Raw genomic sequence first — 10748 nt, 5'->3', positions numbered from 1 at the left:
TTTAACGAAAACAGTGGACGCAATTTGGTTTATTATTATAGAGGATAGGTATAGTTTGCGTCCATTGTGGACGCAAAGTGGAAGTTTTGTAAAATCGATGTAGTAATTCGCGTCCACCTTATTTTATTCGTTAAATATAAAAAACATTACCAAATTCATAATAAACATTATACCTTTTTTCATCATTAAACTGTAGAAATAGCTATCTATCCTAAAATTCACATAAAACAATATAAAACTTACCATCAAACACGCCGCTGCACACTAATTTTTATCTAAACATGCAGCGCGTGTGAGCTTCCTTGTTGAACAGCCGAGACTAACTATTTTTCTAAACAGGAATGGTTGGACGCACAGGACTTTTGTCTATGTGTGCGTGCCTCTTATACATTGACGTATTAGCGGTAATGACTTTTCGTTTGATTGGTGTGTTAGTTGACTTGTTTTCGAGGATTTTTAAAAGGAGATCGGCAAAATGGACGCGAATTGGGCGATGGACGCGAACAGGCGAAATGACCCTACCTACATTTAGAATTTTTAATAATATCCAAATTCAAATGGTAAAGGCCTCAATATGAAATTACCTCCAATCTCCTCTAATGAAAGACCAACCCAGAGAAGGCCTTGTAGTCTGGACCTACATTAAAACTGATGTTAACTTGATTTCAGGTTAACAATAAAAGAGCATGTTATAGCTCGGACGTCAGCCGGCTTCTGGTCGGATCAGACTCGCACCATACATGAGGTCTGCAACTCCACGCCTTTCGTCCTGAACAATGGGAAATACAGCATCGAGGTGGTGGATGCACTTGCTGCAGAGTTACTTGGTATGAATGTAAAAGGGCTTTTTGTCACTATTGTGTAATGTTTCTAGTTCTCATATTGGAAATTCGTTAAATTTTCCATACAAAACCGCAATGTCATACTTTAACACCTAATATAATAAAATTATCTCTTGTCTATTTAGATATGGATGTTATATCAGACAAGTTTGAGCCTATGTCCCCTGGAGTCATCGACCACGTGTGGGGCTTCTTCTCCGGAGTCCGGCAGCGGGGGCTGCAGACCATGGAGGAGATGCTCCGGGATGGCTCTTACATTTCTGCCATCGGAGAGCTGAGCAGAAGCAAGACTGGTGCTCTGAAGATACAACCACCGAAAGATGGCCTCCCATTGTACTTGACTACAGCTACTAAATCCAGTTTACTAAAAAGACTGGCCAGTTCCAGGGATTTTCTAAGGTTAGAATCAGTTTTTTAACAATCTATTTACCATCTAATCTCTTTACAATCAATGTGTAGAAACAAGATGATAAAACAAACAAACAGAACTGAAATAAAATGGCATAATACAATCAATTTTCAAACGTAACTTCTTTGATTATTTAACGCTTTATTTTAATTATTTGAATTGCTACATACTTTCAACCAATCAGTTCTGCATTGAATATTATCGATATCGATAGCGTCGGTCGTAAAAGCTCAACATTGACTTCCCAAAGACAAGAGATGCGATGTCCATGCCACGAATTACGAATTAAAAAAAAAGATGACAAGCTGTCACTTACTGTCACCACTGTGATTTTGCTGCAGATCAGTGGCATTTTTGTTTTCGTGTTGCAAAATAATTGTTTTTTACTAAAATAACTGTGTAGAAGTGTAATAAACTTATTAGAATATTGACAAAATTTAATTGGATTAAATAACCAGAGAATAACACATTAAATTATACGTTACTTCCATGGAGTAATCGTTAAATTGGTGCTTTATTTACATTATTGTCAGATTCTATTGACGTAGTTTCTTTTCAGTCTGAAGATTTCATCGAGTTTTCAACACGAAAAGGCATACGCAAAATATTGTTTAATGATATCTTGTAACACAATTGATATGTACGTAATTTCATCAACAACTTTTTTGTAAATGGACAGGCCTTTATTTTTTGAAAGACTTCATTTATGCCTCAATGCAATACATATTGGCAAAATAGACAACAATAGCAAAACTCACAAATTATTACAGTTCCTTGCAATTGGCACACAAACACATTTATGTCCATGACTAATAATTGAAAAACAAGTACATATTTAAGTAGAACTTGTCATAATTTATTCCTCATGGGATTAGAACTTGGTACCAGTGCCTTTGGGATTTGAACCACTGGCCTGGCAGCTTTATTTATTTTTGCTTTCAATAATATTGATCTAAAACTGCTTATTATTATTTTTAGCCTGTTATGATGAAAGAACCACAGATGGATTCATCGGAAACTGAATCTGAAACTGAACAAAAAGATGTAAAACCAAAACTGGCACCAAAAAATAAACTTTCCATAAAACAGAAAAAATTTCTTGTAAATGTCTACAATTACTTAGAAAAAACCTGCCCTACATACCCTTCTAAAATGGAACTTTACCAAATAACTTCAAATATTATGCAGGTTTCTGTGGGAAAAGTAAGATCTACTATAAAAAGTTTTAAAGAAACACAAGACAGGCAGCGAGAGGTACCAAAACACTTTAAAGAATTCTACATTTTAAAAATTTATTGCAGAGCAGTCTTTCTCAGAGATATTTTCTTTTTTCAACTCCTAGTGCCCAAGGTTTCCAAAACCTGTCAAATTTCTTAGTTTTACATAAAGATCTGCCTGTAACCTTACCAAGTTGATGTAAAATTTAATAGGTGTAAAACTGTTCAGTCTTTGTTTTAGCTTGATCTGTTGCACGAATCGCTGGGCATGGGCACTTTAACAACCGATAAAACCATAAAATGGAAAGTACCAAAAATGATGTCTGTTAAGGATCAAAGATATATTGTAAATATCTACAGATATTTTGAAAAAAACTGTCTTACATACCCATACAAAATGGAGCTGTATCAAATAACTTCAGAAATTGCAGAGGTCTCTGTAGGAACAATACGTCTAATTATGAGAAACTATAGACAAAGACAAGAAATGCCAGATCCAGAGGTATACAAATATTTTTTTTTTAAATACAAACTTTCAAACAGTTTTAAATACTCTTTTAAATGTAATAATGCTACAGTCTTAGAAAATTTAGGTACTGGTGTTTATAAATGCCATTGTAATGGGTCTGTTCACCAACAGTTATATTTCGATTTAAACTTAATTTAGATTGTTTTAATGACTATTATAATGTCATCTAAAGCTAAGCGTCCACATGTCGGTATCGTACGCATCGGACGTATCGCACGCAACGGATCGTGGTATTATTTATATGGAAACTCGTATAAGTGCGTCCACCTGTCCGCATCGTACGTATCGCACATCCGATACGATGTGTTTCGTACGATGCGTCCGTTGCGTATGATACCGACAAGTGGACGCTTAGCTTAACGTACGGCTTTCCTAATTTTATTCATTATGCTACTTGTAACCGTGTATTTATAAGCTACCTATAATCTTTTTCAAGAGTCCTCCTGGTGGTGTTCGGGTCGGTGGCGGCGGTGGCGTCGTGCCGGATTGCGTACAAGTACCTGAGGCGGCGGCGGCGGCGCGAGGCGGAGGACAGCATCAAGAAGCAGCTCGCACTCGGCAGGAGGGAGCGCCGCGCGCACGCAAGAGAAAAGAATCTCACTGAGGTGCAACTGTGCGTCGTGTGCACGGAGAATCCCAAAGAGGTGAGCGGTCTGTTCTAGTTCTAGACCAAGGCTGCTCAACCTTTTGAAGAGTCGGGCCAAAGGGTGGATTCAGTCGTTAACGATAGGCCACTTACATTTCCTCTCAGGATAAGCGCAATAAAAACTCTCAAAATGTTTCTCGAGCCTGGGGTTGAGCAGCCTTGTTCTAGACCATAAAGCATACTTTTGGGCAGTATATTTAATCTGTTACATGGGAATAAACTTACTGCAATAGGACAAGCTATGATATTTTTTTTAAAGATTATTAGCAATTTGTATAATACAAATTGTATTGCACAAATCACTAATTGTCCCGTTAGCCCCTTGTTTTAAGCTAAATAAGCTTGTGTTACGAGTGAGCTAACCACAATAGTCGAGCGGAGGCGGGATTCGAACCCGCGTTCCTCGGATCTCGAGTCGGCCACTCCGACCCCTTCACAGTTCGGCTATCGTGGCTTTAATGAAAAATAGCCTGTTTATAACTTGTTTGTTTTTTATACTTTCAGATAATTTTGCTTCCCTGTGGTCACGTGTGCCTCTGTGAGGACTGCTCCGACAACATCAACGACAACTGCCCCATCTGCCGCGAGAGAATAGAGTCACGCGCGCCTGCGTTCATCACCTGAGCTCCTCAGTACAGGCTTATTTACTGTCGAAAGGATTCACATTAGATAGGTTACTGAATTCATTAAGCAGTAGAGCAACTAAGTGGTGATTGAAAAATTAATTATGTGATAAAAAAATTGATGTTAACTTGCTATCTAATTTGAAACCTCTTGATAAGAATTGTACATCTTTTAGTTAGTAATTAATTATAGTCTTTTTCACCTAAGATGATCCGTATGACGTTTCGAGTTTGAAAGATTTAGAGATGTCACATAACTAAACCATAGCGATTCATCTATCGATTTTTTTCGAAGATATAGTAAAACCAATTTTTGGAGAAATAATTTGTGTAGGTGTTATTTAACAAAAAACATGTTTTTTTTAATTACAAATATTATTGTAACAATTTTTTATTGATAATATTCAAATTTCATGGTTCGTGTTCAAAAAAACGATTCCTAAAAAGAACTGGTTCTGTTTCTTTAAATTAAAAACTATTAATTTATTTTCAATGTGTTTATTAAAGTCAATAATCGAAAAATATAGTTGATTTTTGTGATGTTTTTAATGACTAACCCCCTTACTAATAAAACTTACACGCTCGTTGATCAGTGTTTTAAAATGACGTTTAGTATGGAAATGTCATTTTAAAACAGTAATCAACAACTGTGTAACTTTTTATTAGTAAGGGGGTAAGTATTCACTGCAATCGATTAATGAACCGCGGAAATAATCGATTTTATTATACAAGAAATACCCCAGCACTAAATCTATTCCGTTTCACACATTGCGTACATTAAATAAATAATATTTTTACATCGTATTTAATTAAAATATAATCAATAGACTCAGATTTTACTATATATTTCAAGACAAGTAGTTAGTTTATTTTTATTATATTGCTAATAAAATACAAATATTTTTTCAAAAATATTCTGCATATGTAGTATGCGTAATATGGATAACCTTGAAGTGTCATACGGATCATCTTACGTGAAAAAGACTATAGTCATAAAAAATAAAAGAAAGTATGTGATTAATCTAAAGATTTTATTTATCAAAAACCTATCTGCAATGAGCCCATTTTCCCACAAGCCCCAGCACATGAGTTTTCCTCTTCTTGCTCATTGAATAAAACTTCTCCATCGTCATCATCAGAATTAACTGATACATCACCATTACCATTTTCTGTTTTATGATCATTACTTGTGTCATTTAACCCATATTCCTCAAGTAATGAATTTATTTTAGTTTTACTTTTCTCATCATCATTGTTTTGATTACTTTTACATTTTCCTGAGCAACATTTCTTATTACTACACTTATCTTCGTTATTTACAATTTCATCATTGTTGCCTTTACCTGTCCTGCAGGATTTAGATTTTGATATCTTATTGCTAATAACTTCATTTGTGCTATCATTTAAATCTTCAATAGCCTTTTCTAAAGCTGCTTTCTCCTGTTCTTGTTTCACATTATACTCTGCCAACATTTTCTTTGCTTTAGAACTTTTGCCGACACCCAGCCTTGGTAAGCCTTTGTTAAGCCCTTCCAGCAAAACACAAGCCTTGCAGACCTCTTGTGATGAAACAAATTTGCACCGAACACATATACCTTGTTTTGGTAAAGTCACTTCTTCTTTGACAGCCATTGTTTCTCCTAGAACAAGATATTCAATGTTATAGATGACCCACGCTGAACTGTCCCACCAAACTCAATGACGGGGGGGCGCTACCATCGTTCAACTATATGGTTTCCAACATGGCAAAAATCTGAACCAGCGATCCGGTATTGACGGTAGCGCCCCACTGTCAATGTCATCGACAGGACAGTTTGGAACTATATGAATGGTTTTCTAAAATAGTTTCAATATTATTTAGTTAGTGTTATTTACCTGAGTAAATTATATCCATTATACAAGAGGGTCTTATTTTTTCCATGTCTTTTAGTAAAGCTCTTGCATGCCCTCTATAGGCATTAGGGGCAAACACACACTCAGTGGAGAAATACACCAATTTCTTGTAATGGGCATACATTACAATCTCCTTCTCATAAGTATACTTTAGTGGTTTTACTCTTGGTATTGTGCCTTCACTGCCCTAGAAAAATAAACATTAAAAAAGCAAATCAGGCAGTCTATCAGTGTGTATGTATAGTATTTGTAGTAATTAACAAACTTACCGTTGTAATCGCTGTGCACCTCTTCAACCTGGCTATGTCCCCCCTAAGTACATTCATAAGTACTGTTTCTGCAATATCATCAGCATTGTGACCAGTTGCTATGCACTTAACATTTAGTAATGCAGCTCCTCTATCCAAGGCTTGCCTTCTAAACACACCACAAAATGTGCAGTTATTCTTTCTTCCTATTTGTGCTACTATCTCATCCATGGTCCATCCATACAGATCTTTGTACGAGAGAATTTTTAGGGGCATTTCATAATCATCTCTATTTTGTTTTACTGTTTCGAGACTGTCGTCGCGGTAGCCCGTGATGCCTTCATCGATAGAAAGAAGCATAAGGTTTAGCCCATAGTCGTATCGTTGGTTTAGGGTTTTCATCACATGGGCCAGGACTGTGGAGTCTTTTCCACCGGAAGCAGCGATTGCAACAGAATCTCCTTTATTGAATAGTTCACCTTTTGTGATCGTAAAATGGATTTCTGTTTCGAAAGCCCAGTAAAAGCATTCCTTACAAAGAGCATCGCCTGTCTTCGGTCTCTGGAATGTAATGATTTAGTATATCAGTTTATACCAAAGTTATGGTAACTTGTGGTGTATAATAAAAAGTAAATAGCAAAATATAACCTTCAAAACTGCGTTTCTACCACAGCCAGTTCTACACGTTACTGGCATCGTAACGTTGTGTAATTTGTGTTGATAAATATTGCACGACTGACTCGTTATAATAATATGTAAACAATATTATTTTTTAAGTTAAAAGTTCAACAAATAAAACAAATACAAAAAATAGCTGATGGACACGTTTTGAGTTTTTTTTTGACAATTAATCAAATCAATCAGCTGTTAATTGACAGTTCCGTTCCGTTTCACCCGAGTCTCGTAACATTCATGACAATTTTAATTTCATAATCGCTTCACGGAGCAGCGAAGTGACTACACACAAAATAAAAAGAGGAGAAAGAAGCGATTTCCAAGGTGTTTTTATTATGTATTTGTCTAGTTTTGAGTCTTTCGAATATGTTATCGATAACATCGTACACCAAATACACAAACAACACACAACACCATTCAGGGACTGGGTAGTCAATGCGAAAAAACGCTCAACGGTTGGAATGTGCAGGTGTCAAAATGTCCATACGGACCGGTTGTTAGTGTGGCAGAAAGTATGAACGTCAAAAAGTCCCAGTGCCAAAATGTACATTGTTACCATGGTTACAATGGTTTAGTGACAAATGGTACACATCACGAAATACAAGTACAACAAAAGGTGTGATAGATATAATGATCAACTGATATATTGTGCTCATGAATAAATTAATAAAATTAAATGTCAAAATGTTCAATGTTCTTGTAGTCTAGTCAATAAAGTTTTTTTGGACATTTTTACCTTGATGCATTTAAACACGTGTTCACGTTAGCTATTATACAATAAGACGCTTGTTCAAATAAACCCGAAGACATTTTAACTTCAGACCATTTAACCATTGCTCATTTCGACGTTCATACTTTTTGCCACAGTAACAACCGGTCCGTATGGACATTTTGACACCTGCACATTCCAACCGTTGAGCGTTTTTTCGCATTGACTACCCAGAGTACCCAGTCCCTGAATGCACACACAACACTACCTCATACAGTTTTTTTTAGCCACGTAGCGTAGGACAAGGAATATATTTTTTCTGCCATGAATGAAATTGCAAGCAGTTCTTCTATTGGTTTTTTCCTATTGTTTGAACCAATCAAAGGAAAGCTTTAGAACAACTTCAAGATTTTAATGAACATGAGTGGTTCGTTCTGATTTTTCTACAGACAGCAGCAGACAAACCGTTTGACAGTTTAGTTTACGACGAAACGACAAGATATTCCGTCCGTATTTCGGTCAAGAATTTTATTTCTATTTGCGTTGAAAATACTTTCTCTGGGATACCGTTAGATTAATTTACAAAATATATGCGCTAAACTCATGATATGGCTGATAATAATGTCTATATCTAACCCTTTCGACGTGTGTTGATGTGTCCATTCAAGTGTCTTTCGAAGTGCGGCTGATTGTGTGATGTTGATAACGTAATTTTTGTTACAAAAATGCACGAACTATTAAAACACGTTTTAAATGAAAGAGACCTGACTCGGGCGGGCGATATTTTCGCCATCCCGGACTCTGAAATAGTCGATGACCTGAATGAAGTGGTAAGTTAACATTATTCATTATTGTGCTTAGTAAACACTGGCGATACACGCATTTGCCGCTGGTTGCAGAGATATTTATTTTGTCAATCTTGATTAATCAACTTGTGTATCTTATCTAGCAATGATCCCTATCCATCTTGCAAATCTACATTGTTATGCAAAAGCTTCATGGAATTTAGAATCCCATTACGTTACACATTATAGTTTTGGTACATGTTGCAACACACTATTGAATTCATTATTATTGTGTTAAGAGGAAAATTTGCATGGATATCATAAGTTTCTGTTGATAAAACATTTATGCAACTTGTGTAACCAGTTTGTTTACTATTTGTCATAAGAGCCGTATGGCTCATATTGGCAAACAGTCCTCATTGCAATGCTTTGTGCAGTAATTTTGATCTATTTATAGTTTGAGGAAACCATTAAAATGTAACAAAGGTATCATTATTACTTAGGGCAATGAATAAACACGATGCATTCTCAATTTAACCCATCATTAACATCAATAGAAGTTTATTCTCAAACTTTACCTTCTATCTCACTTCACTTAACAGTTAACACCAGGTGCAATTGCGGTCAAATACGTGCTTTGTGACATTTAAAAAAATCTAAATCTATTACAGTTGAAGCAAATAACTGAAATTTCATCGCGACCAGACTATTGCCGCAATGACCGTGACCAAGCTCTCATAGAAATCTGTGTGACCAGAGTGACGTCTTGTATCAAAGAGACTGGGACGTTGGACAAGTACTGTGGAGCGCTGGTGTCACTGCTGGAGTCATGCTTGCACCACAATTTGATGCCGCTGGGCCATTTGAGAGATGATGACCCTCCACATGCTAAAATTGCCTCTGATATTATTGCTTGTATTGTCTTGGTAAGTAGTTTTGTATAACTTAAATTTTTTAAGCCACATGTAATAAAGTTATTCAAATTAGAATACAAATACAATACCTCATTTACATTAAGCCAATAATAGCTTTATTCTGATACCAAGGTTGTGACCTCAATGTAAATTCAAGCAATCATTTTAGTTTAAAACTGCAACTTATTTATCTGGTTCTGACACAATAGTTCAAAATACAAAATTTAAAGTACTGAAATTCAGTTCAATAGCACTTGAAATAACTTTGGCCCAACATAAAACCAACTTAAAGAAGAATAATACAAAATATGCATAAGAATTTAAGGTGCTAGCTAATAATAAACTAAATCTCAATAAATCTTTGTTTGTGATATCGTCTTCCTTCCATTGTAGTTTATTTGGAAGACAAAAACTAGCATTGACTGCACTCTTTTGACTATAGTACTTTGTCAACAGGTCTCGTTTCCAGTACAAGCTGAAAAGGAGAACTATGGCAGCAAGAATATCATGGAGTTATTCCTGCCGGTGGCGGTTCAGTTTCTGCACAAGGGCAACCGCGAGATATCGCGGCACATGGCGCGCTATTTGTCACTGGCGGCAAATCACCACGCGGGGCTGCTCAAGCCGCACGTGCAGACCATTATGGACTCTATCATGTCTGGTGAGTAGGGAACATAAGGCCCAAAATTGCTTAAGCAGAGATTCTTTCTTACAAATCAATTCAAAATTTGGATCTATCTGTAACCTCANTAAAAATATATATGTGTCCAATATTTTTTGATATTAAACATGACGGACTAAAACATTTTTTTAGGAAACTAGCCTATTGACAGAATTGAAAGAATTGGTGTTCCCGGTGTGCACTCGTCTCGGTCACAAAGCGGCGAGCGGTCCAGCTTTGTGTGAGCACTTTGTGCAGTCGCAGCGGCAAATAGACGAGCGCGAGTAACAAACAACCGCCGAGCCGCACTTGCTCAGGTGTAATGCGCGTTTGAAATCTTTCACAAGTGCGTGTGACCAGCGACACTAATCCGATCCACACATATAGATAACAGTAGGTACGAAAGAAAGAATGCACATTCGATTGAAAAACGAAAATCTTTTCCTAACAATTTTGACAGAAGATAATTATTATTGTGCCTATAGAATGAAGAGTTTGATGATTGATGAAAGTTAGTGTGCAGTTTCTAAGTCAATCAAATATCTACCTAGATCGTCTGGCTTGAGAGTTGATTGATTTGGAAACCAACTGGCTAAG

General features: G+C 36.3%; 3 protein-coding genes across 3 annotated transcripts in view; 2 read left to right on the top strand and 1 right to left on the bottom strand.

Annotated features, from left to right (window-relative positions):
- The window catches only part of Mul1 (mitochondrial E3 ubiquitin protein ligase 1), a 5834-nt gene extending 1384 nt beyond the window's left edge, over positions 1 to 4450 (top strand). Inside the window, exons 3-6 of the mRNA XM_028322280.1 lie at positions 670 to 827; positions 968 to 1241; positions 3434 to 3641; positions 4148 to 4450. Of these exons, the coding sequence (XP_028178081.1) occupies positions 670 to 827; positions 968 to 1241; positions 3434 to 3641; positions 4148 to 4267 (760 nt within the window). The 3' untranslated portion in view covers positions 4268 to 4450. The remainder of the gene's footprint in view (positions 1 to 669; positions 828 to 967; positions 1242 to 3433; positions 3642 to 4147) is intronic.
- An 828-nt stretch (positions 4451 to 5278) lies between these two features.
- Positions 5279 to 7103, bottom strand: Ctu1 (Cytosolic thiouridylase subunit 1). Its single transcript, XM_028322279.1, has 4 exons — positions 7056 to 7103; positions 6429 to 6968; positions 6142 to 6346; positions 5279 to 5906 (listed from the first exon to the last, which is right to left on the bottom strand). Exons 1-4 carry the CDS (start codon positions 7101 to 7103, stop codon positions 5305 to 5307), a joined length of 1395 nt encoding a protein of 464 aa, XP_028178080.1. The 3' UTR covers positions 5279 to 5304.
- A 1005-nt stretch (positions 7104 to 8108) lies between these two features.
- On the top strand, positions 8109 to 10159 carry LOC114365677 (protein melted-like). The gene is made up of 3 exons (XM_028322297.1): positions 8109 to 8621; positions 9248 to 9502; positions 9947 to 10159. Exons 1-3 carry the CDS (start codon positions 8517 to 8519, stop codon positions 10157 to 10159), a joined length of 573 nt encoding a protein of 190 aa, XP_028178098.1. The 5' UTR covers positions 8109 to 8516.
- The last annotated feature ends 589 nt before the right edge of the window (positions 10160 to 10748 follow it).

Source organism: Ostrinia furnacalis, unplaced genomic scaffold (assembly GCF_004193835.3).
Source record: "Ostrinia furnacalis isolate ACB-3 unplaced genomic scaffold, ASM419383v2 OfSCF7606, whole genome shotgun sequence".
NCBI classification, from domain to species: domain Eukaryota; kingdom Metazoa; phylum Arthropoda; class Insecta; order Lepidoptera; family Crambidae; genus Ostrinia; species Ostrinia furnacalis.
Note: the sequence above shows the minus strand (reverse complement) of the source record. Positions and strands in the feature narration are given on the sequence as shown.